Genomic DNA, 27,387 nt, shown 5'->3' with positions numbered 1-27,387 from the left:
AACTAGATCTAGAAGTTATCTTAGTGGAAGTGATAGCTGAAATTAAGAGTGGATGAGGTCTGATATGAAGTGGTTGACAGGGGAAAAGCTGTTGATTGAGAACTACATTTTGAAAAGAGGTACTTGCAATAATAGGGGATGGGGTGAAAGAGAAATCAAGGAGAGAAGAAATAAATAATCTGAGGAGCAGGAAAAGAGTCGGGAGAAATGTTACGGAGATCTCACTTTCATTCTCTTACTCTACATATGACACTGTATTTACTGGATGTATTCCAGATAGATACTGTGTTCTTCCTTTAGTAGTAATACTTAGAAAACTTTGATGTATATTTTGAAGATGAAGTTAGTTTTATCCCTGAAGTTGACTTATACTTGAAAAAGATCTGGGGAAAGTAGTTTTGGTGTCATATGCTATGTTGCTTCTAGTTTCATAGTCTTTTCATCTTGTTTTAATACCTGTGGTCCAAAAAAATATAGCTTATTGTTGAATAGATAAAAGTCCAGATACCTTGTGCATTTTAATTGATCATTTAAAAAGTGTTTCCTGGCATCCATTGACAGATGATTGGATACAGAAGTTGTGGTATATTTATACAATGGAATACTACTCAGCCATAAAAAAGAATGACATAATGCCATTTGCAGCAACATGGATACCTAGGGATTATCATACTAGATGAAGTAAGTCAGGCAGAGAAAGACCAATAATATGTGATACTATTCATATGCGGAATCTAAAAAAATAATACAAATCAACTTACTTAGAAAATAGAAACAGGTTCACAGACATAGAAAACAAACATGGTTACCAGAGGGAAGGAGAGTGGGGAGGGATAAACTGACAGTTCAGAATTTGCAGATACCAACTACTATATATAAAATAGATAAACAACAATGTCCTACTGTATAGCACAGGGAACTATATTCAATTCCTGGTAATAGCTTATAAAGAATATGAAAAGGAATATGTATATAAACTGAATCACTATGCTGTATACCAGAAACTAACACAACATTGTATATTGACTATATTTCAATCAAAAAATTGTTTCCTGGCATTTGAAATTTGGCTAATAAATGTTGAGAATCCGTATCTTTTTGGAAGGACATAGTGTGAAATGAGAGCAAGCTACATTAGAGCTTGTCAGAGTGGAGCCTATTCACAGGAAATATTCTAGAATCAAAGTCAGGAACCTTTGACTTTACTGGGAGTCAGTACGTGAAATAGTTAGAGTGCAGGCTCAGGAGTCATTCTACTTGGTTCCACTGTTCACTGCCAATATTGTGTCCCTTAATTTCACTATCTGGAAATGATGACAGTTCCTATATCAAGGTTATTAAGAGGATCCATCCTGGAACTTACATTCTGGTACAGAGAGACAGGAAATATGCAAATAAATATATGTGTCAGGTGGTAAGTGGAGGTAAAAAATGGTAGGACTGACTGCTGTCGCTTCTTGCTCTTTCCAGTAACAGGGGAGGCCTATCTGATAAGGAAGTGTTTCAACAGAGACCTGGGAATGAGGGAGCAAACTATGTGGCTGTCTGGGGCAAGAGTTCCAGGTGGAGGCAACCGCAAGTGTCTGCTTCTGAGCCCTGAGGGGGTGCATATTGGAGAAGGCCAGTGTCACAAAAGGAGTGTGAGTGAGAGGAGGAGCAATAAGAAATTCAGAGATAGCCACTGACCGGCCTGTGGGCTTTTAAGTGTAAGAAGGACTGGATTTTATTCTGTGTAGAAGGGAATTCACTGGAGTATTGCCAGAGTCAGTTTTTTTAAGCCAGTCTTATTGTCACTTCTTTTCTTAAAAATCCTTCAGTTCTCTATTTCCTTTGGAGTAAAGTTCAAATGCTTTATTCTGGCACACAAGGTCCTTCACAGTCAGGCCTCTGCCTATTTATTTAGCATCATCTGCCTCCTTCCCACATGTACCCTTCACTTTAGCCAAATTGTATTACGTGCAGTTCCCTGGATGGGTCATGATGATTTGTGTCCTCATGTTTTTCTGCACACTGTTTGTCCTGGGAGAAACCCTCCTTCTCGGCTCACATGGTCATTGGCTCTGTTTTAGAGGGTCCTCTTTGTGCTCCCAGAGCACCCTGTACCTTGTTCTCGCACCGCTCCCTCCCCAGCCACTTTGTACTCAAGCCACGTAGTCTTGGAATGTGCTGTGTTCTTTTACCAGCCTTGATTTTACTCTTGCCACACCCTTGCCAGTTGAAATTATGCCCATCCTTCAAACACTGCCATCTTTTCTTTATTTTATAAACTTTTCTTTTCCCTACCTTCATAAATACTTAGCTCTCTTGTACTTGATCATAGTTATCTTGAATTAAAATGTTTCTTTGCCTTACCTCACATAAAATCCTTGGCCTTACTCATTTTTGTTTTCAATTGTAGCCCCCAGTATGGGGCCTTGTGCAGATTTCATGTTCAGTAGATATTCATGGTATATAGGATTCATATGATAATTACAAAACTATTGGATTTCAAGCTGTAAAGGATCAAAAGTGGCAGAAATGAACGATTAAAGTGGGATATCTATTAAGGTAACAAAAATTTATTTTAACATAATGTTGATGATGGCATGGTTACTCTGTTTCTCTCACACATTTACTACTAGCACCAGAAATTAATGTGCCCTTTTGAAATGTAGTTTGGCAAAATGTATTCAGACACATAAATGTCCATGTTTTTTGAGCTAGTGATATCACTTCTGGAAATGAACTTAAGAAAGTAATACAAAGTAGAATGACAATTATAATAGCTACCTCTCCTGCTAATGTTGAAGGTTTACTGTTATAGGCACCATGCAAAGCCCTTCATGTACATTACTTAATTTAACCCTCAGAATCCCAAGAGGTGTGGATACCATTAGCTTCATGTCACATATGGGGAAATTGAGGCACAAAGAAGTCAGCTGACTTGCCTGAGCCCTTACAGCTGCTTTGTTGTCAAGCCAGGATTCCTATTGAAACAGGAATTCATACCCCTAATTATATGATATGATAAAAGCCTAGGCACAGAACTTCACAGCCGTGTTATGTAGAATAGAGAAATTGGAAGCAATGAGTATCTAGAAATATGGTCCATCCTTCAATAGAATAATCCTTATTATAGCTTTATTGAAATAAAATTCACATAGCAAAATATTCACCCCCTTTGAAGTATGTAAGTCAGTGGTTTTCAGTATTATTCAGTTTTACAGCTGTTACCATTATCTTACTTCAGAACACTTTATCGCCCCAAAAGAAATCTCATACCTGTTAGCAGTCACTTCCTGTTTCCCTCATTACCCTGCACAATCACCAGTCTATTTTCTATCTCTATAGATTCACCTATTCTGGACATTTCATATAAATAGAATCATACAAATATGGCATTTTGTGTCTGGCTTTCATTTAGCATAATATTTCAAGGTTCATCCATGTTGTAGTATGTTATCAGTACTTGTTTGCTTCTCATTGCTAATTAATATTCCATTGTATGGATAAACCACATTTTGTTTAGCCATCCATTACTTAATGGACATTTAGGTTGTTTCTACTCTTTTGCTATTATGAATAATGCTGTTATGAACATTCACGTACAAGTTTTTGTGTGGACATGTTTTCACTTTTCCTGGAATTGTTGATCAAATGATAACTGTTTAACTTTCAGAGGAACTACTGGACTATTTTCTAAAGGAGCTGCATCATTTTACATTTCCACTAGCCAAGCATGAGCATTCCACTTTCTCCACATCTTTATCAATACCTGATACTGTCTGTCTCTTTGCCAATAGCCTTCCTAGTGGGTATGGAGTGGTAAGGCATTGATTAGCATTTCCCTAATAACTAATGATGTTGATCATCTTTTCAAGTGCTGATTGGCCGTTTGTAAATCTTATTTGGAGAAATGTCAATTAGTATCCTTGGCCCCTTTTTAAACTGGGTTATTTGTCTATTATTGAAAGAGTTCTTAATATACTCTAAGATAAGTCTCATTATCAGATATATGATCTGCAAAATTTTCCTCTCCTGTTGTGCTGTTTTCACTTTCTTGATGGTGTCATTTGTAGCACAGGAGTTTTTAATTTTCATGAAGTCTAATTTATCTTTTTTTTTTTTATTGCTTGTGCTTTCAGTTTCACATAAGAAAACATTGCCTAATCCAAGGTCAGTGAAGATTTATGCCTATGTTGTCTTCTAAGAGTTTGATAGTTTTAGCTCTTACACTGAGCTCTTTAATCCATTTTGAGTTACTTTTTGTATATGGTGTGAGGTAGGGTGTCCAACTTTGTAATCTTTTGCATGTGGAGATCCAGTTGTTCCAGCACCATTTGTTGAAAAGACCGTACTTTCCTCCATGGAATTATCTTGGCACCCTTTTCGAATATCAATTGACCATTACTGTAAGAGTTTATTTCTCAGCTCTTAGTTCTAGTCCATTCATCTATGTGCCTTTTCTTACCCTACCACACTGTCTTGATTACTGTCACTTTGTAGAAAGTTTTGGAATCATGAAGTGTGTGTCCTCCCAACTTTGTTTTTTTTTTTTTTTTTCAGTTGTTTTGGCTGTTTTACTCAGTTTTGCTGTGAACCTACAACTGCTCTAAAAAATAAAGTTTATTTTTTAAAAAGTACTCCTAAATTGTAATGTTGGGATTGTGGTGAATTCTTTTTTCCTTTCTTTATTTCCCACACTTTCAGTAATATATGACTATATTTATAATTTAAAATTTTTAACTTCAAGTTTAACTAATAGAATACTTTTTTTTTTTAACTCAAGAGGCAACTCTTAGTTCTGTAAATAAAAATCTGAGTTACCTAACTTTCCAGGAAGTGTGTATGAAGGTGAAGAGCTGGAGCGTAAGATTATGGTTAGAATGAGCTGGTCTCGGATTTAATACTCAGCTCCTTGGATTCTCCTTTCTGTCTCCAGTTTCCTACAGTTTCTTCCCACTTTCTCAACTCTCCACTAAAAACCCTCCCTCACATCCTAGCTAAGATTTTCCTCAGAACCTTTAGGTAAAATTTTGGGAGTCTGGCTAGTTTGTATAATTGCCATTGATAAATGGAATGAATGGTGATTGACTAGCATGAGGGCCAGGAGCCAGATAATGCAGTCTGAGCCACAGAAGCCACTTTGATGGAAAGTGATTTTGAGAGGGGGAAAAAGTCATCCAAGCAGAGCTCTTTACTGCCTTCTTTGCCCTTGTTGTGTTCTTTCCATTTCTTTGCATCTGTTAATGTTGTTTTCTTATGAAATCATATGCTGAGGGCAGAGATCTGCAGGTATTGCTGTGGCTAGTTACAAGTTTCGATAGGTACCCAGAGAAGCAGGCCATGTGATGCCAGTGACAGACTGCTGTTCCTAGTTGTTCGCAAGTGCCACTGCAGACTGTGTGTGTTGAAATAGTTTGGGGGCTTTCTTTCGAGTTTAAGCAGTGTTAAAATCTCAGTATATTGAAATACTTTTTATAGGTTTTAGATACAATAGGTATCCATTTGAGGTTTGTTCCAAAATAAAAGCAAGTTTTACAGACCCCCCTTAAAGACAATTAATACCATTGTCAACCACAAGCAAACTTTTTTGTAGCATTATGACTTTGAATTATTAAGTATTAAGATAATTTCCACTGTATTCTTTAGTTGAATTAATCAAAAGAAACGAAAAGTTTTTTTAGCTCGATTTTTTAAAAATTGTGGCATGTTTGCTAATGGCATTTAGAAATGTGAAATCATAATTTTTTCAATTATTGAAGTTTAAACCTATTTTTTTATATAGGTTAAAGAAAAAATATAATATCACAGTTATCCAGATTTCCATAAATGTGCACAAAACCTGCAATTTTATGAGAGAGATTTTTTATCATCAGTTACAGGCTTTGACTTTTGTAGTGTCGTGGAAAAACTATATCCTTCAAATTTCAGACGGTCAAAATTAGTTCTAAATAATGTTTATTTTATAAGACACTTCTTCCCCACTTGAAACTCCATTCATAATACTTGTGTCTTTTTACTATCTCCCTTTTTTCTGGCTTAAAAATATACTTGTGGCCTTGTGCTTCTGGCCAGGATGGAATAACAGAGATGGGACTTACTCTTTTGGCTGTAATCACATAACAAACAAACAAAACCCCAGAAAAAAGCATGTGAAGTTTCAAACACCGAACAACTGGCCACACAGGACAATGATCCCCAAGAAAGCAGAAACAAACAGATGAACCCTACAATTATCGTAGCTTACTGCCTGGAAAGAGTTTCTAGGCTGCAGCATAAGGAGGGGAAACCCAGGCAGAGCCCAGCAGTCTCCCTGAGTTGAGGAGGCAGGGCTGGAGTCCAAGGAGGAGAAGAAAGAGAGAGCTGCACGAGGAGGGAACTCCAGAGGTCTGCAGAGTGCCCCTTACATCTTCAGATAACTACTGATTAGTGCATATGTTGTGTGGAAGCTACCCAAAGCCAAGGACTACCCAAGAGGATTAGAGGGAACGATCCCTTATTCTTTTTCAGGGTTAAGAATAGTTTGTGTTCCCACCAGCCTGAGGGGAAAATCCTTGTAAGTCAAAGGATATTGGGTAGGGGACTCAGAAGAGTATTGCCTCAGCAGTGATGCAGATGTAGCTCTAACCTATAGACTGCTCTGATCTCTTCTAACAAAGCTTAAAAACAGGGGTCAGAAAGATCCAACTATTTCCACGTAATTTAACTGTATCCCAGAACAAAGTTTCATATGTATAGTTATACAAAAATATCTAGCACTCTATTATCAACAGGATAACAAATAACAAATGCTAACAAAGATGTGGAGAAAAGGGAACCCGTGTGCACTGTTGGTGGAAATGTAAATTGGTATAGCCACTATGGACAACAGTATGGAGATTCCTCAAAAAAATTAAAAATAGAGCTACTATATGATGCAGTTATTCCACTCCGGGGTATTTATCCAAAGAAAACAAAAACACTAATCAGAAAAGATCTATGTACCCATATGCAGCATTATTTACAGTGGCCAAGGTATGGAAGCAACCTAAGTGCCCATCAGTAGATGAATGGATAACGAAAATGTGAGATATATGTGTGTGTGTGCATGCACAGACACACACACAATGGAATATTAGCCATAAAAAAGAATGAAATCTTGCCATCTGCAACAGCATGAATGGACATAGATGGTATTATGCTAAGTGAAATAAGTCAGACAGAGAAAGGCAAATACTGTATGATTTCACTTATGTGTGCAATCTGAAAAAATAAATGAGCAAACATAGCAACAGAAACAGTTACAGGTGCAGAGAACAAATAGGTGGTTGCCAGAGGGGAGGAGAGCTGAAGGAGGAAATAGGTGAACGAGGTTAAGAGGTACAAACTTCCAGTTGCAAATTAAATGAGGCATGGATATGAAATGTACAGTGTGGGGTATATAGTCAGTTAACTATGTAATGTCTTCATATATTGTAACTAGACTTATCCTGATGATCATTTTGAAATGTATAGAAATAGCAGAATCACTATGTTGTGTAACAGGCACTAATATAGTGTTATAGTTCAATTATACTTCAAAAACAAACTCAATTGAAAAAGAGACCAGACTTGTGGTTACCAGAGGTGGGGGCAGGAGTTGGGGGGGCGGGGATTCAATGAAGGCAGTCAAAAAGTATAAACACCTAGTTATGAGATAAATAAGTACTAGAGGTATAATGTACAGCATGATAAATATAATTAACACTGCTGTATGCTATATAGAAAAGTTAAGAGAGCAAATCCTGAGAGTTCTCAACACAAGGAAAGATTTTTTTCTATCTCTATAATTTTTTAACTGTATGAGATGTTGGGTGTTCACTAGACTTATTGTGATATGCTGTATACCTTAAACTTATACAGTGCTGTATGTCAATCATATCTCAGTAAAACTGGAGGAAAAAAGTATCTAGCACTCACCAAAGTAAAATTCACATTTGACCTCCAGTCAAAAACATCAGACTTACAGTGAAGCAAGAGAAATATAATCCATGAGGAGAAAAATAAAAATTAGAAACAGACCCAGAAATGACAAAGATAGAATTAGTAGACAAAAATATTAAGTTATTATGGCTATATTCCATATGTTCAATAAAGCAGAGAAAAGATTGAGAATGTTAAATGCATATGTAAGATAAATTTAAAAGATCCAAATTAAACATCTAGAGATGAAAACTACAATATGTGAGATGAAAAATAAACTATGTGGGATTAACAGCAAACTTGACAGTGCAAGAGAAAAGATTAGTCATCCTGAAGCCATAGCAGTACATACTATCCAGAATTAAAGTCAGAGAGGAGATAGTCAGACTAGGGAAAAAAAAAAATAAGGCATCAGTGAGCTGTGAGACAACTTTAGGTGGCCTAATATACATGTAATTGTAGTCTCGAGGAGAGGAGGGGTACAGAAAAGTTTTTTGAAGAAATGATGTCCAAAAAATTTCCAAATTTGATAAAAACCATAAACCCAGAGATCCAAGAAATAAAGAAAGAAAAAATGAAACAAAGAATAGATGACAAACGGAAAACAAATAGCAAGGTTTATACCAGACTGGGTCTATAATTACATTAACTATGAATGATCTAACCAGTTCAGTTAAAAGACAAAATTCTTAACAAAATTTTAGCAAATTGACTCCAACAGCTTATAAAAAGGATAAAATGACCAATGGGATTTGTCCCAGGAATACAAGGTTGAACATCAATGTCACATACCGTGTTTAATAAAGTAAAGGCAAAAAACCACATGATCAACTAGTAGATGCAGAAAGAGCATTTAACAAAATCCAACATGCAATACTGCAAAAATTCTCAACAAACTAGGAATAGACAGGAACTTCCTCAATCTGATAAACATCTATGAAAAACCAATAGCTGAAATCATACTTAATACTGAAAGACGGAGGCCTTTCCCTCTAAGATCAGGAACAAGACAAGATGTCCACTATGAGTCACCACTTCTATTCATTGTACTTGAGGTTCTAGCCAGTGCAGTCAGACAAGAAAAAGAAATAAAAGACATCTAGATTGAAGGAGAAGAAATAAAACTCTTTATTCACAGATGTCATGATTGCCTATGATTTTAAAAAATGCTCCTAGAACAATTAAATGCACTTAGGAAAGTTGCAGGATACAAGATCAACATAGAAAAATCAATTGTATTTCTGTATACTAGCAAGTGAACAGTCAGAAGTTGAAATTTTAAAAGAATACTATTTATAGTAAAATAAAAAATACTCATTACCCAAGGATAAATTTCCTGAAAAGATACACAAGACCTCTACACTGGAAGCTGTAAAATATTATACCAAGAGAAATTAAAGAAAACCTAAATAAATGAAGATATATTGTGTTCAAGGATTGTAAGACTCAATATTGTTGTCAGTTTTCTCTAAAGATACTGATTCAGTGCAATCTCAGTCAGAATCCCAGCTGGCAACTTGTAGAAAGTGACAAGTTTTAAAAATTTATATGGAAATGCAAAGGTCCTAGAATAGACAAAACAATTTTTTTCACTTTGTAAAATGTGTGTGTGTATGTGTATCTTTTTATTGAAGTATAGTTGATTTACAATCAACTGTTACAATCAACTGTTGTGTTAGTTTCAGGTATACAAAGTGATTCAGTTATACACATATATATTTATCTAGATCTGTTCTTTTTCAGATTTTTTTTCCGCTATAGGTTATTACAAGACATTGAATATAGTTCCCTGTGCTTGTTGTTTATCTATTTTATATATAGAAGTGTGCATATGTTAATCCCAAACTCCTGATTTATCCCTTCCCCGCCTTTTGCCCTTTGGTAGACGTAAGTTTGTTTTCTGAGTCTATTTCTATTTTGTAGATAAATTCATTTGTATCCTTTTTTTAGGTTCCACATGGAAGTGATACCATATAATACTTGTCTTTCTCTGACTGACTTCTCTTAGTATGATAATCTCTAGGTCCATCTGTGTTGCTACAGATGGCATTATTTCATTCTTTTTTTATTGCTGAGTAATATTTCACTGTGTGTGTGTGTGTGTGTGTATTACATCTTCTTTACCCATTTATCTGTCGATGGACATTTATTTATTATTACTTCCATGTTTGGCTACTATAAATAGTGCTGCTGTGAACATTGGGGTGTGTGTATCTTTTTGAATTTAGAGTTTTGTCCAGATATATGCTCAGGAATGGGTTGCTGGATCATATGATAATTCTATTTTTAGTTTTTTAAGGAACTTCCTTACTGTTCTCCATAGTGGCTGCACCAACGTACATTCCTACCAAGAGTGTAGGAGAGTTCCTCCAAAACAGTTTTAGTGAAGAACAGAGAGGATTTAGTGCTATCTGATTTCTAAAACTTAGCTATAATAATCAAAACAATGATATTGGTGTATAATAATGAAAACAATGGTATTGGTGTAAAGTAAGCAAATAGACCCATGGAACAGAAAATATGATCAATGAATTTTTGAATATAATGCCAAGTCAATTAAATGGGAAAGAGGTTAATCTTTTCAACAAATGATAGTGCAACAATTTAATATTCATATACAAAAAACTAAATCCGTACCTTAATCTGTACCTTATATCATATATAAAAGTTAATTGAAAATTGATCATAGACCTAAATGTAAAGCCCCAATCTGTGATGTTTCTAGAAGAAAATATTTGTGATGTTGTGTTTGGTAAAGATTTCTAAGGTACAACACTAAGCATGATTTATAAAAGAAAAAAAAGATGAATTGGATTGTATCAGTATTAAGAACATCTTTTTTGAAAGCCACCTTTGACAGAATAAAATGACAAGTCACAGACTGGGAGAAAATATTTACAAAATATCTGATTAAAGGCTTGTACTCAAAATATATAAGGAACTCTCAAAACTTAATAAGAAGGAAGTAAATCAGACAAAGACAAATATTATATGATGTTGCTTATATGTGGAATCTAAAAAAGAAAGATACAAGTTGTATTTACAAACCAGAAATAGATTCACGGACATAGAAAACAAGCTATGGTTACCAGGTGGGAAAGGGGTTGTGGAAGGATAGATTGGGAGTTTGGGATTGATGGATACACATTACTATATGTGCAGTGGGTAAGCAGCAAGAGCCTATTGTATAGCACAGGGAACTATATTCAGTTTCTTGAAATGAGCTGTAGTGGAAAAGAAACTGAAAAAATATATATGTATAACTGAGTTGCTTTGCTGTGCGCCTGAAACAAACCTTACTACACTTCAATAAAAAATAAGAATAATAATTTAAAAACTTAATAATAAGGAAACAACCCAGTCAAAAATAGGCAAAAGATTTGAACAGACACTTCACCAAAGAAACTACTTGGGTGGCTGATCAGCCCATGAAAAGATGATCAATATCATGTCATTAGGAAAATGCAGATTAAAATGACAATTAGATACCACTACATACATGTTAGAATGTCTTCAGTTAAAAAGGCTTACAGTACCAAGTGTTAGTGAGAATGTGGAGCAGTTGAAACTGTTACATACTTCTGGTGGGAATACAAAATGGTTCATCCATTTTGGAAACAGATTGCCACTTTCTTAAAGACCTAAAATACACACCTACTCTGTGATTTAGCCATTCCACTCCTAAGCATTTATCTAAGAGAAATGAATGCATATGACCACATAAAGATTTGTAATCAAGTATTCATAGTAGCTTTATTTGTAATAGACAAAAATTGAAAGCAATCCAAATGTGCATCAACAGGCAAATAATTTGCATATCTCCATACACTGGAATACTACTAGGCAATAAAAGGAACAAACTATTGATACATGCAACAGTGTATTTTATTCTCAGTATAATTACAGTTAAGAGAAAGAAGCAATGGAAAAAGACATTCCATTTATATGAAATTCTATAAAATACAGACTATTTAGAAAGCATATCAGAGATTGCTGGAGACATGAGCCAGAGAGAGGTGAACTATAAAGGGATACAAGGAAACTTTTGTGTGTGACAAGTATATTCATAATCTTGATTGTAGTGATAGCTTAGTGGATATGTATATATACATATGTCAAAATTTAAAAATTAAATACTTATGTGCAATTTACTGTTACTAGATTTTAAAAAATGTATTTGTGTGTCCTTCAGCATTTATAGCAAGCTGCTCAAATTTCAGAATCACATAAATGACTCAGTTTTTTAAATAATTTTTCAGTGATTAAGTTTGATGAATTGAGAAAACATGTATTACATATATCAAGTTTACTTAAAATTTTAACTTATTAAACAATTGAGAAACTGAATAAATGTTCCAGTTTGGGCTTTCTGAAATTCTGAAGAATTTTCAGAATTTTATATATATATATATAAAATGTATAAAATATATATATAAAAATCTCAAATGTTAGATTTAATCATATTGTCAGATTAGAACATTGTTATCCAACTGGATGATAAGTAAAGGGAGAGGAAGGAGAGATTGTTGAAAGAACCCTAAGTGTAAAATGGAGGACATCAACAGAATTCTAGGCTTGGGAGAAATTATTATGATCTTGTTTGGATGACTAGGTATCTATAGTAGGTAGTAGAATAATGGCTTCCTTGAGATGTCCACATCCTAATCCCTGGAATTTGTTAACGTTATCTTACAGAGTAGAAGCGACTTTGCAGATATGATTATGGTTAAAGACTTTGAGATGGGGAAATTATCCTAGATTATCCTGATGAGCCCAACACAATCAAATAGATTCTTAAGAAATTTAAGAAAGAAAAACTTCCCTGGCTGTGGCCAAAGGGAGATGTGACTCCAAAAGAATGATCAGAGAATACAGTATTGCTGGCTTTGAAGATGGAGGAAAGGGGCCATGAGCCTGGGAATGTGGGCAGCCTCTAGAGGCTGGAAAAAACAGGGATTCTCTCTTGGAGCCTCCAGAGGGAACACAGCCCTGCTAACACCTTGATTGTAGCCCAGTGGACCTACTTCTGACGTCTGCCCTCCAGAACTATAAGATAATTTGTGTGTTTTTTTAAGCCATTGAGTTTGTGATAATTTGTTGTGGCAGCTCTAGAAAACTAACACAGTATCTAAGGGGATAAACCTCAGAATTAATCATGCTTTCCCAGAGGACTGCAATGGAAAGTGAACTCTCTGATACCGGAGTAACTTTTTCCATTCCTTGGGAATTGTTTTCCCTTCCACATATCAGACCTCATTTTCCTATAAAGTGAAGTGAAGCATCTATTTATTCTTTAAAAGTTATTCTAAATATTAAATATTAGAGTTGAAATAAACCTTAGATACCATTTTTGTCTAACCTCTTGAAATTTACAGGTGTAGAAACTGAATGACAACCAAAGATTCCATAGCTAGTTACCAATGGATTTGAGTTTAAATTCAGGCATGGTTCAATCCTCTCTCATATATACCTTTAATTAAAAATTTGTCCTGGAAATGTGGAATATATGAGTCACTCCAAAGAAGGTGTTTACTTAGGGAGGTAGACAAATCTTTATCTGCTGGACAGGATTAATTAATTAACTTGTCACCTTGGAAGGCCCTGAGGAGCCTGACCCTGAAGAGATGGATTAAGTCACATTAACAAACTTCACTGGTCAGTAACTAGATCTGCATGCAGAGGCGGTACCAACTCAGGGTTTGGGAGATGGTAGGGCCACATCAAAAATAAAGTTGCCTTACTTCTTCCTGCATAGAATCTGTTACAGTCCTAAAGATTCCATTTTTCCCCAGACTTCTCTGCAAATACCAAGCCTCTCCTGTTATGGAACATTCATTTGTTCTCAAAACCCAGTGCCCAGACAGAGGCCTCTGGTCATCAGGCTTGGGAGCAGCACTCTTTCCCTCCTCTATCCTCAGTCCCTGTCTTCCTTCCACATTTTCATGGTGGGGAATTAAGGTGGTCAAGGGTTTTGTTCCTTCTACGTTTTAGGCTTTGTTCGCAGACCTAAAATGCTATTCTTGGACAGTTTTACTCTTGGACATACATGATGGACCCTTGGAAACATATAGTGAAAACGTGTTTTAAGTCTGCTTAATTTATATTACAATGCTTTAATGAGACTTTAGGAGGGTGCGATATTATACAGAATTTTTATCTTAGGTTTCTTCCTTCTGCATTCCAGCTTTCTGAGTCATCTCTTCCTCCAATTACTCTTTAGTGTATACTCAGAGATTGACAGCGAGGTGTGGTCCTGTGCTTTTGACTGCCCAGGTTTAAGTCAAACTGATATAATTAGTAAATCTGTTATTGTATGTATGCACAAACATATGCTTACAGTGCACTTCCAGGATGTATTAATTATGCTCGAGTTTTCTTGATTACTACTATGATTAGAATAGAGTATTATTTTTGCCCTGTGGTTGAACTCTAAGGTATGATGTAATTCTCCAGATTAGATTTTTCAGAGTAGATTTAGAGAAGGAATATAGTCAACTGGAAATGATATTTCAGTACTGATTCCTTCCAGTCTCACATTTTACCATCTTTATATTGATTGCTTTTGAAAATCACAATTCATTCCAGTGTTTATTGAGTGCCTCTTTTATGCCATCCACTTACACTAGGTTAGGGGAGGAGGGTTTCAAAAATGAACAGGACACATCCTCTGCCTATACAGTGTTTACAGACCTTTGCCATCTGTTACTGTGTTGGCCTGTTCTTAGAAATCATCAGCAGACTTGGAATCAAGCTGTTTGGCCCTAATGAATCAACCCAAGTTAATCTACCACTGTGGCACAGGTAGAAATTTAATTTTTCTATCAGAAACATGAATAAGTAATAGAGGCTCACTCCTATCGTCTTTACCCTTATCAGAATGTAAGTTCCATGGAGATAGAAATTATTTTCTGTTGTTTACTGCTATATCTCCATTGCCTAGAACAGAGCCTGGTACATAGTAGGTTCTCAATAGATACTTGTTGACTAAATGGGAAAATGAGTCCTTATCTTTCAGCTTTCAACTAAGATGTATGTTAGTATTCTTCCCCCTGAGCTGGCTGCCTGCTCCTTTATGGATATATTTTCCTTAGATCCCACTGGTTGGAATTTAGTCAAATGGCCACACTTAGCTGCACGGGAGGAAACGGGCTTCATTCTGGAAAGCTCCATGTCTAGTTAACAAGTAGAGGTTTTATTACTAAGGAAGAAGCGGGGAAAAGGATATGGAGAATTACTAGCAGTCTCTGTCACAACTGTAATACAATTTCCGACAGATGTACCTTTGAGCTAAGGGATGTCGTGACTTGGTGTGAAGCAGGCTACGAGTGAGAGGTAAGAGGCAGTGTGTAAAGTCAAGAAAGTACCAGAGGTGGATTCTAGTGCTTGCCTCAAAAGAAATGGTGTTATTTGAACGGTGGTGTGATATTAAAGGACAGTGAGAGCAATAGTACTTTGAAAGTGCTGTGAGTTTTTTTAATCTGTCATTAGTGATATTGTTGACTTCTTCAGCGATGGTTTGAGTTTTTAAAACTGTTCAGCTGTACTGCCACAAGTCCTAGTAATCAGAAGTGAGGTTTGGATGTTAAAAGTTTTTGAGAACCACTATTTTATTTTCTTAGAAGTAATTGCAGCTATGCTTTTAAGTACCTGGTAGAATCTGATAACTCCTCAATGTCTACTGTCAACCCAGACTTCTCTCCTGAGCCAGGCCTCGTCTCTGACTGCCTTCTGGATATCTCACAAGCACCCCTTGCTCAATCAGAGTTTGCTTCCTCTACATAGAAGACACTCTAAAATGTTAGAATTAAATTGAACAAAAATAATAAAAAGTCCTGATAAGTGCAACTGAGAAATGTTTCATCTTTTTGTCCTAAGTTAAAAAAAAATATCATGGAAGTAATATATGCTTCGTGTTAAACTATTTAAGTGATACAAAATGAAATCTAAAAAATGGGAATTTCTTCTTGTCCCCTCTCCCCACAATCTCTTTCTCCAGAGGTAACACTTTTAATGATGGTTAAATATGTCCTCCTTGTATATATAAGCAAATACACATTATTTTCTTCCTAAAAATAGGGTCATACTACAAATTTTTTTGCAGCTCACCATTCACTTACTGATACATCTTGATGTCTTTCCATTTTTTTGTGTCATCATTAGAAGATTGTTTATGTGGAGTGCTTAAGACCTTGCATGTTCCATATTAGTGTTTCCAGAGTTCAGCTGTCTTAACACGAAGGAAAAACAATGGTGAAAAAGACATTGTGGCACGTAATGGGTAATATTTGTGTAATTGTAACCTAGTGCTTTAAAATGATTGTATGCACCAAAATCTGTAAACAACTAGGAGGCATGGTTGGTTGCTGCAAGTAATTACGTTATACCACATTGTCTGTACCACATGTATTATCCCTTTGTGACATCATCAACTGACTTTTTTGTTGTTGTTGTTTAAACAGCCCGGAGAACGAAATCATCACTGGGCCCTATGTATCATAATACATTTCATGTCTTACAATGATTCCTTTTTTAGTGGATGGACATCTATAAAACCCTTTCTCAGTGCAGTTGTTTTGATGCTTTTGGAATATTTAGACTCTTAGATCAGTGATTTCCCTATGGATTCATCTCATCTTTTTCAAAGACTGCATAGTATTTTTATAGTGTGAATTTGTTGGTTTTTTATTTAAACATTCCTCTTGAGGAGAAGCTTTAGAATACTTTCATTTAGCTATAGTTGATTCGGCTATAACTTAAGCAGTCTGTAAGTGTTTAATTGATGAACAGATCTATGCCTGTGCTCTTCCTACTCTTTTTTTTTTTTTTTTTTTTTTTGCTCTTCCTACTCTTAAATCATTACTTTTCATTTCCCTGTGACTCCCCTGTGTATTTAAGCTTGTAACTAGTTCTTTCTTCTTAAGCCTTCACTTTCCACTCCCCTTTCACCTAAAGCATTTTACTTGTTCTCTTTGTAAGGCTAGAACAAGTATCAAAATTTTCACCTGTCACTTTTACATCTTATACATTCCCCTTCTACTTAACTTTTACACTACAATATGCTGCCTTTCTCTCATTTCTAGTTCTTAACTTCTCAACCTTTACCACTGCCCAGTGCCCTTGGGAGATGCCAGGGGCTACATAAAATCAGCATTTTTTCCTTAAGAAAGCTTTAGCCTGATACTTATTCTTAGGAGATGTCCCATTTTATTCTAAATAGAATCTTCAGAAATATTTGAGAGGTAATTGCATCCATAAAATAAGGACATGCTAAGAAAAAGTGAGCAGATAATAAAAGAGTATACGGAAATAAACATTTAAAAAAATTCTTTGAACAAGTTAAATGACACACTGGACATAGCTGACAACCAAATGGTGATCTAGAAATTCCATCAAAGGAAATTTCTTAGAATATAGAGCTAAAAGATGGAGATGGAATTCGAGAGAAAAATCATTATTTCTAAGCCCTGTGCACCTTAGAGTCATCTGAGATGCTTTTTAAAAACACTGATGTTCTGACCACAGACCAGTTAAATCTAGACTCTCTGAGAATAGGTCCAGGCATCGGTGGCTTTTTAAAGATTCCCAGGTGATTCTAATGTTTATCCCAGAAAAACATGTTTAGGAGACCTGAAGGATAGAACCAAGATGCCCGAAGTCTGTCTAATAAGACTTCTAGAAGCAGAGGATGGACACTGAAGAACACAGTAGGAACTTTCCTGAAATCCCCAAAGACTTATCTTCAGCAATTATGCACCAGGATGTTAAGGCCCCTGCAGGAATTAAGGAAAGAAGATAGATTCCACAATATATCCTGGAGATATATCCAAATTCCAAGAATAAAGAAAATTCTTACATCTTCCACAGAGAAAAATGGGAACCACCTTGTGCATTGGGGAGGGAGAGAAATCTACCTGGCCTAACTGATCTGAACAGCGTCTGCTCTCTTCCCCAGGTATGCCTCTCTGCTTAATTCCTCTGGCTTTCTCCTGCTCTTTTTGATGCTGACCAGGCTCCCTAGGGAAAGCTGTTCTTGCAGTTGGTGTTTAGAAGGCAGTTTGCTCTTCTTTGTTCTCTCCTTCAGACTAATCTCATCTGCGTTCTAGTTCAGTGATACAACTTTTCTTGTTTTCGAGCTGAGAGCTTTACAAATATTTTTGTCACTCCAGTGTCATCTTGGGGGAAAGTTGATAACTTAGTACTGTCTTTCAACCTTTGGCATTTGGATGATCTAATATTTTCTAGATTTATTGGTTGTTGTTTTAGTACTAATATAATGCTTGGCCTCCTACTTATTTAAGAACAGTAATTCTTCCAAGTAAGCAGTCAGAGAAGGAGTAATTATAAATATGGTCTATGAACTTTGCTTTCTTCAGTACTTATTGAGAAGAAAAGTGAGTTTACCAAAGCATTGTATGTATCTAAGAGATACAATAAAGGAGGAAATAATTTGTAGCTATAAAGTGGTAGTTCCATTTAGTATCCTCTCTCCTCTCCTGTCTTCATGATTGGACATCCCAGAGCCTTTGGTCCCTGAAGAACTGATGCAGGAGTCACTTGGGAAGGCTCAACTCTGGAATTGTGCTCAAAATGTGAAAGGCATCCTCAGTTAAGGGGAAAGTAGGAGGATTAAAGAGAGAGAAGTTAAGTCTGGCTGACCATTCTGTTAAGTTAATTACTGTCTACTTCGGCCTCAGATTTCCTTTTCTTTCTTTTTTAAAAAAAATGTGGTAAAATATACATAACATAAAATGTGCTATTTTAACCATATCTAAATGTACAGTGCACTGACAGTGAGTACATTCACATTGTTGTGTAGCTGTCACCACTCTTCTCCAGAACTTTTTCATCTTCTCAGACACAAACTCTGTACCCAGTAAACAGCTACTGTCTAGTCCCCTTCCCCCCAGTCCCTGGTAATCTGTCTTCTACTTTCTGTCTCTATAAACCTGCCTATTCTAGGTACCACATAAAAGTAGAATCATACAATACTTGTCCTTTTGTGTCTTGCTTATTTCACTTAGCCTGATGTTTTTAAGTTGATCTGCATTGTAGCATGTATCAGAATTTCATGCCTTTTTATGGCTGAATAATACTCATTTTAATAATATATGATACATCTATGCACACATACCATATTTTGTTTATTGACAATTGGATTTTTCCCCATTTTTTGGCTATTGTGAATAATACTGCTTTGAACATTGGTATGCAGGTATCTGTTTGCATCTCTGCTTTCTCTTCTTTGGATACATACCTAGGAGTGGACTAGCTGGACCATATGGTAATTCTATGTTTAATATTTTGAGGAACCAGTAAACTTTTCCACAGAGGCTGTGCCCTTTCACATGACCACCAGCAATGCATGAAGTTTCCATTTCTCTACGTCTTCACCAACTCTTGTCATTTTTCCTTTTTTGATAACAGCCATCCTCCTGGGTGTGAAGTGGTATCTCATTGTGATTTTGATTTGCATTTCCCTTATGACTAATGACGTCAAACACATTTCCATGTGCTTATTGGCTATTTGTGTATCTTCTCTCACATGAGATATTTGTGTATCTTTTTTTTAAAGGAGAAAAAATAAATGTATGAGATGTATAAGAGTATTGTTCGTCATCTCCCCGTTCCCTGCTCCAGTGTGGAGGAGGGAAATTAACTGGGGGAAAGCAGGTGAATAAATATAGTGTGCAGTTTCATATAGGTGTATTGTCTCTCAATATTTGATCTCATTTCCTCTGCATGCGTATTTCTCTCCCTCATACATTATGTCTTGTCTACAAGTAGATAACTACTTCTGATGCTCTTGTGTTAACTGGACTTGAATGTTTGAGGGAGGCCTAGGGTTGAAAGTAAATGAAGGAGAGGGTATAGCTCAGTGGTAGAGCACATGCTTAGCATGTAGGAGGTCCTGGCTTCAATCCCCAGTAACTCCATTTAAAAAATAAATAAACCAAATCCACCCCCCCCCAAAAAAAACCCAAAATAAAATAAATAATTTTTAATATAAAAAATTTAAAAAAGAAATTTAATGAGAGCTTTCCAGTTCATCCTTACATGGGTATTTTCAAATTTATTTGCACTTACCCTGTATTAAGTTACAAGCCTTAGATATACCTCCTTCCTTGTGTTTTCTTTCATGTTTTAGTTTTAGGAGACTGAAAGCCTTTGTGGTCCAGGCACGTGTATACTTAGAAAGAATGCTGCTGTAATTTCCTGTGCTTCCAGCAAAGTAGCCAGTTCCTATATTCTTTTTTGTCTCCTTTCTGGAAGCTCTCCTGTAAGTAGGATAATCTGTGATACAAGATACCTGTATTTTAAGAAAGGGAACAACTACACAGTAAGTAATATACATGGAGAATTAGTGGATAAAGCTTTAAAGTGACTTCTTATTTGGGGGAATATGACAACTTAGTTATGTTAACTGAAGTTTTCCGTATACTGTTGATGAAATTTTAAGCGTCTCATTTTTCTGTGACATCTCAGGTGTTTGCTGACTAGCACTTTGGAGAGTGCATGCTTATCTGGCATGTCCATAACAGAACGAACTGTGTGTTCCCTCTCTGAGGCACTGGGCAACAATTTCCCCCTTTGGACAGTTCGAAACAGTGAGCTTTATCATAGATTAATATCCATAGCTACATAGTGATTTTAAATCCAGAATAAACCTAGACTGGGAAAGAAGAAAAGGCTCTTATGAAAAAAGTGAAACTTTCTCAATGTCTTATAGGTTTTTAGGAATTGTCTGTTCTTACTGCCTTTTTTTTTTTTTTTAACTAATGCTAGATCAAGAAAGAAGTTTCTTTAACGTATTTGTTTTGTCTGCTTACAAAAATCTATACCCCAGATGGCATAAGTGGAATTAAAGGAAGATACCTGGAAAGTTCAGTTTATTTCTTTATTCTTTTAGATTATCTTTCTTTGAAAGTTCAAAAAGTTTGTGTCATGTTTATTTTTTGTTTTAATTATTCATACTACCTTATATGGGCTTCATACTATTCAGAACCATTCAGAAATTACAGAGATTACTTATATCCCTTGAAGTGGTAGAAACCAAAAATGAAGAGCAAATTCTTTACCAAATGAGATTTACAAAACTTGCAAATCAACTTATACAAGTTCCCTATTTTTTTGAATTTTAGCAAGCCATTGTTTCCAGTGGGGAGGGTTGGAATCGAAAGAATTTGTTTTTTGATTGACAGTATTTTCATTTAAAAATTTAGTTGATCCTTAAATGATGAACATTTAAAAGAAAGGCATTGCCTTTGGATGTGTTGTAGTCATGGTTTCTGAATGCTTTGTTTTTAGTTTTTTTGTGATACTTGTGTTCATGCATGCACGCTCTCAAATGGTTTGAAACTAAATGGCAGACATCGTGGCACTTCACCCCTAAATACTTCAGCTTGTGTTTCCAAAGAATGAGGATATTGTGTATAAAACCACAATACAACAGCCCACCCCAGAAAACTAACATTTTACAGTAATAATAAGGTAATGTGCAGTCTGTTTTTCCAGATTTTTCTATTCTCTCCAAAATGGACTTCCATAAAATTTGTCCCCCTAATCCAGGATCCAGCCAAGGATCACACACTGCAGTTGATTGTTGTGTCTCTTTAGTCTTTTTTAAAGCAGAGCAGGCCCATTTTCTTTTGTTTTGTTTTCTTTTTTCTTTTTTCTTTTTTTTTTTTGGTCTTTCATAACATTATTATTTTGAGGAGTCTAGGCCACTTGTCTTGTAGAATGTTCCACAACTTAGTTTTGTCTTTTCTTCTTGATTGGTTTCAGGTTAATTTTTTTTTTTTGGTAGGAATACCACATGCATACCTCCCCTTACATCACATCAGGAGGCACAGTGATACCAATTTGTGTTCATATAGGTGATGCAGAGTTTGGTCATGATGTAGATCACTTGTGTTAAGGGGAGATTTGTCAAATCACTTCATTGGAAGGCCCTTTTCCCTTTTTTTTAATAATAAATAATCTGTAGGTTCATGCTTTGACATTGTGTGACTGTCCTGTTTCCTAATAACCTTTCGCCTGGTGGTTTTAATTTGTTGATTTAATCCAAGATTTCCCTAGGGGTTTATTGATGGTTGCCAGTGTATATGTAAAGCCGCGGGAAATTTTTTTGTGTACATATATTTTTCCAAGGATATATTGGTCCATGATGTCCAAAATATTTAAAAGATCTTTTTCTCCTGTTTTTGAGGTGCCTTCTGCAAGTTTCTATGCATCAGAGAAGTCTAAGTGTAGGTTACCAGAAGCTGGGAGCCAGCTCTGTTCATCTGCTTTTCCTAATTGTCTTGCCCGGAATCACATACAACAACTGCGTACCTAACTTTTGTAGTTGTTCGTTTGAGAATGCTTTGTTCTGGCCTTTCCCTTATCCTGAGCCAAGCATTTGGATCTTTTGTGTTTGGCATAAACTGTACTAGAAGATAAAGCAAAGGGGCTTAGCCCCTGGTTTTTAGTGTTCTCTTTGAAGATTTTTGGGCACAGCAAAATTTCATTTGTGTCTTTGTTTACACTGAAGTAAATTTAGGTCATTTGGAAATTAACTATATCAACTATATTTAGTTGTCTAATTATCAGTTGTATCAGTAAGACATTTTTCACAGCTGTAAAATAGCTCTTTTTGACCGTGTAGGCCAGAGGGTCCCGCAGGTGACTTAGGGAGCCTTATGTCCATTATTAACCTAATTTGAATAGCTGTAGAAGTGATTAAGTCTGGACTTTCCCTGCTCACCAGGAGAGCAGGATAGAATTCATCATGGTAGCAGCCAATGAGGTGTGTTTTATTTTGTCTGTTGATTAGCCTGTTGGTATTTGCCTTGCATGAAAAAAAGTGCCTGTCATTTGGGTGAATGATAATATTAATAAGCACTAACATTGCAGTAGTATACTTTTAACATCAAATTATACCATTTAAGCTAGAAGATCACTCTGTGAAAAGATATATTTTTATTCTAATTACACAAGTAGAGGAAAAAGGCTTTGAGAAGCTAAAGTAGGCAACATCAGATGCCGTAGGAACTCCAAATTCCTTGCCATTTCTGTCTCACTAGTCTCAAAGGTAGAGGCATTCTAGAGAATGTAAATATGAACAAAGCATGACCCTGTTCTCAAGGGTCTTTAAAATCCAAGTGTGTCTTCTTATGAATATATTATAGGTAAAAAGTCAAGGAAGAGCTAAGAAAGTACAGAAAAGGGCAGTCAGCTGCCAAGTACAAGGTCAAGGTTGGTACGATGGAAGTAGCATTTGAGTGGGACAAATGGGGAAGAAAAAGAGTGACCAAAAGCATGGAGATGGGAAAGCACGGGGCTTGTTATGGGACCTTGGTCTGGTTTGGCTAGAGCATGAGCTGCATGAAAGGTAGTAAAAGAAAGTAGTGGAAGCTTGACCTGAAAGATAGGTTAGGATCGTGTTGTGGAGGACCTTGAGTGCTTTTGTAGAGGAGAAGCTCATTCTGTAGGTCTTTTGAGCAGAAAATGAAAAATGTGGCTCTGTAGAAGACCCAATAATAATCACGATAAGTGTTTACATTTTTAAGTTAGGACTCTGCTAATCTCTTAACATCTGTAATGTCATTAGTGCCTCACAGTAACTATGAACAAACACTATTTCCATTTTATGGACGTGAAACTGAGGCTCAGTGAAGTTAAGTAAGTCTGCAAATGTCAAATGGTTATTGCTGGAGCTAGGACTCAGTCTGGGGTCTGTCAGTTTCTGAAGGCTGTTCTGTTTACCACTGTGATATATTGTCATTCCTTCATCATATTTCCTGATAAGTTCTTAATTCTCTGTCAAGAATATGGCTGTAAGGAGAGGTTGTTTTCAGAGTTTTGAAAGGACTACTTCTCAATGTGTAATCATGCTAAGGAATATAATCACTACCAAACCTGACTTGTACTGCTCTCTAATTTGGGACCAGAGCTGGAGGGGAAATTGAAGAGTTGGATGATGTTTTATTTACATGCCTCATGACATCAGTACATGCTCCTAGCAAATGTTTTTATTTTTGTTTTCAGTGTTTAACCTTATTGGATCTAAGAAATCCTGGGTCAGGTAAAGCTCAGTTCCTGAGGGCATTTTAAGATGCATAGAGAAGTGGTTTTTTCCTAGCTAAAATATGTTTCTTCTCAGCAGGTTTCTACTTGTAAAAGACAATGACTACTGATGAAGGTGCCAAGAACAATGGAGAAAACCCAGCAGCAGCTGTTGCTGAACAGGGAGAGGATATTACCTCCAAAAAAGATAGAGGAGTATTAAAGGTGAGACCACAAGGGTGAATGATGTGTAGGGAAATCTGCTATCTGGAAAGATTGTTTATAAAAATCTTTTTTTGCTTTTTTGGCTGAAGGTGGCAATGGATAATGTTTATTGAGGCTTACTAAGTGCCAGATACTCAGTTCATCTTCATAATGAGGTTTGGGTTTTTGTTTTTGTTTTTGTTTTTAGATTTGAGGTTTGTTTTTAATCCAGGTTATAGATGGTAAAATAGAGACCGGGCTAGGTAAATTAACTTGCCTCAAATCATATTTCTTAGTAAATGCAGATCTGGGGTCAGGTCCTAGTTATGTCTGACTCCAGAAGACTGTGTCTCCCTATTTGCAGAACGTACAAACAGGTGTTATTTAAGTATATTAAAGCTAGCTAATAACAATTCAACAAAAATTTTTTAAAGGAAAAAGAAAAGCTAATTTAAAGTTCAAAAAAATTTGTTTTTTACATACAAACAGTGTTAGTGTATACAGTGAAGATTTTTTTGTGTGGTTTCATGAGAGAACATATCTCACTTTTTGAATCAACTTTCCTCCTTAAAAACACTTTTTTCACTCTGTAATTAAGCATTTTTACGTGTGTTTTTTATTTGTATCTCACAATTGTCTTATGAAACAATCAGAGCACCTTTTGATTCTTCCAATTATATATGAAAGACATATATGTGTTATTATTCCATGTAATAAAGAAAGGTTAAATGGCTTTGGTCATGTTAAGTTGTTCTTTCTTCTACACTGTTATACATTCAAGGTTTGTACAGTTGACTTAATTTTTTTTGCTGAAGATCATCTCACGAATTCTAAATATTACCACTAAACTGAGTTTTACTATTGCCTCATGTCATCAGCAAATAAGTTTTTAGTTTGTTTTGGATAACCTTGCTTATGTGAAAGTTTTCTGCACCCAAATCTCTTCTGAATATACATGTTTTACTGTTTGCTTGCCATGTGCCAAGCCAACATTTGAAGACTTATACCTGTAGAAAAAGGGCTCTGTGCTATAGATATATATATATCATGATATCTTCATTCAGAGTGTTCTCAACCTTGTAGCTATGTGAGTTCCTCATCCCAGACTCCAGGATGCCTCTTGAGACAGTGGAAATTCTGTAGGCTGTTCTCAGCATCTCCCCACCTCTGTTTAAGTTCTTCTCTTTCATCTTTTCAGAGCACCCGTGCAGAGAACACAGTCCCCAGCTTGCCTCAGGTCCTGCTTTGTTCTAGCGAGTAAATCTAACAAGATTTTTAGGCCTGTAAGAAGCATTTTTAGGTTATAAGCCCTTTAAGTCATTTATCAGTGCCTAGAGCCTCAGATTTCACCATGAGGCTTTGGTCTATTTTAAATAGGTCTATTAACTGTGTGACCTAGGGCAATTTAGTAACCTATCTGAGATGAAGTTTCCTCATTTGTAAAATTAGAATAATAATACTGCCTACCTCGAAGAGTTGTCAGGATTACATAAAGCATTTAGCACAGTGCCATGCCTGTAGTACTCTCTCTTATTAACCATTTTATATGTATGTGTGTGTGTGTTTTTTTTTAAAGACCAAGGCAGATCTGGGAAGTCAGAAACTAGCTTAGGAAGATAAAATTTCTTTGTGGAGCTTACATTTTTAACATGAATTGAGACTAGATTGTATTCTCAGGACAACTCCAGATTTTGACACTAAATTCACCTTGCTGGGGAAACCTAAAGTAATACAGTAGTGTCATGTGCAGATGTGAACAGCTCTCTGATGCCCTGGTAGCCATTCATCCCATATGCCCAGTTACTTGGTTATAGTCCTAGAAAAGCAGAATCTCCATGTGAGGCTCAGGCTCCCAGATACTGCATGCAGTTCATGAACATGAGAACTTTTAGAATATCATGTGCTTTCTTTCAGATTAAATTTTTTTGAAACTTTTTTTCCCTTTGAGTCATAGAAGGGCAGTAGTGATTCTTTTTTTTTTTTTTAAAACCTCTTAATTTAATTTTTAAAATTATAATGATTTTTCCCAGCTTTATTGTGATATAATTGAAATATTATGTAAGTTGAAGGTGTACAATGTGATGATTTGATACACTTGTATGTTTTGAAATGATTACCACAGTAGAGTTAGTTAACACCTCCATCACCTCAGATAATAATTTCTTTTTTGTGGTGAGAAATTTAAGAGCTATTTTTTTAGCAACTCTCAGGTATATAATACAGTGCTGTTAACTTAGTCACCATGCTGTACATTAGATCCCTAGAATTTATTTGTCTTATAACTTGGAAGTTTATACCCTTTGACCAATCTCTCCCCATTTCTCCCATCCTCTAGCCCCTGGCACCCATTATTCTCTCTCTGTGAGTTCAGCTTTTTTAGATTCCGCACATAAGCAGTGTCACACAGCATTTGTCTTTCTCAGTCTGACTTATTTCACTTAGCATAATCCCCTCAGAGTACATCTGTACTGTAACAAATATGATTTCCTTCTTTCTCATGGCTGAATGATTTTCCAGTGTGATACACACACACACACACACACACACACACACACACACAATCTTCTTTATCCACTCATCCATTGATGGACACTTCATTTGCTTTCATAGCTTGGCTTTTGTGAATAATGCCACAGTGAACATGGGAATGCAGATATCTCTTCAAGGTAGTAACTTCATTTCCTTTGGATTTAAACCCAGAAGTGGAATTGCTGGATCAAATGGTAGTTCTATTTTTAATTTTTTGAGGACTCTTCATATTGTTTTCCATAGTGGCTGTCCCAATTTATATCCCTACCAACAGTGCACAGGGGTTCCCTTTTTTCCACATCCTCACCACCATTTGTTATTTCTTCACTTTTTGATAACAGCCATTCTGACAGATGTGAGATGATGTCTCATTGTGGTTTTGATTTGCATTTCCCTGATGGTTAGTGATGTGGAGTGTCTTTTCATGTACCTGTTGGCCATTTGTATATCTTTTGGGAAAATGTCTATTCATTTTCTCTGCCCATTTTTAATTGGATTTTTTAAATATATGGATTTGTATGAGTTTCTTGTATATTTTGGATATTAACCCCTTATCAGATATGTTTTGCACAGATTTCTCCCATTCCACCGGATGCCTTTTTACTGTGGTGATTGTTTCTTTTGCTGTGCAGAAGCTTTTTAGTTTGCTGTTCCACTTATTTTTGCTTTTGTTGCTTGTGCTTTTGG

The 27,387-nt window shown here is 35.9% G+C and overlaps 1 protein-coding gene across 6 annotated transcripts in view; it reads left to right on the top strand.

Annotated features, from left to right (window-relative positions):
• The window catches only part of FKBP5 (FKBP prolyl isomerase 5), a 93,326-nt gene that overhangs the window by 16,967 nt on the left and 48,972 nt on the right, over positions 1–27,387 (top strand). For 4 of the 6 annotated variants that reach the window (XM_074348552.1, XM_074348547.1, XM_074348548.1 and 1 more), the window contains one exon: positions 24,068–24,192. In XM_074348552.1, the coding sequence (XP_074204653.1) occupies positions 24,088–24,192 (105 nt within the window). In that variant the 5' untranslated portion in view covers positions 24,068–24,087. Of the gene's footprint in view, positions 1–24,064; positions 24,193–27,387 lie in introns of all 6 variants that reach the window. The other 2 variants (XM_074348549.1, XM_074348551.1) reach the window with 1 other exon arrangement.

Source organism: Camelus bactrianus, chromosome 20 (genome assembly GCF_048773025.1).
Source record: "Camelus bactrianus isolate YW-2024 breed Bactrian camel chromosome 20, ASM4877302v1, whole genome shotgun sequence".
NCBI lineage: Eukaryota > Metazoa > Chordata > Mammalia > Artiodactyla > Camelidae > Camelus > Camelus bactrianus.
This window is presented reverse-complemented; position numbering and strand designations above follow the sequence as displayed.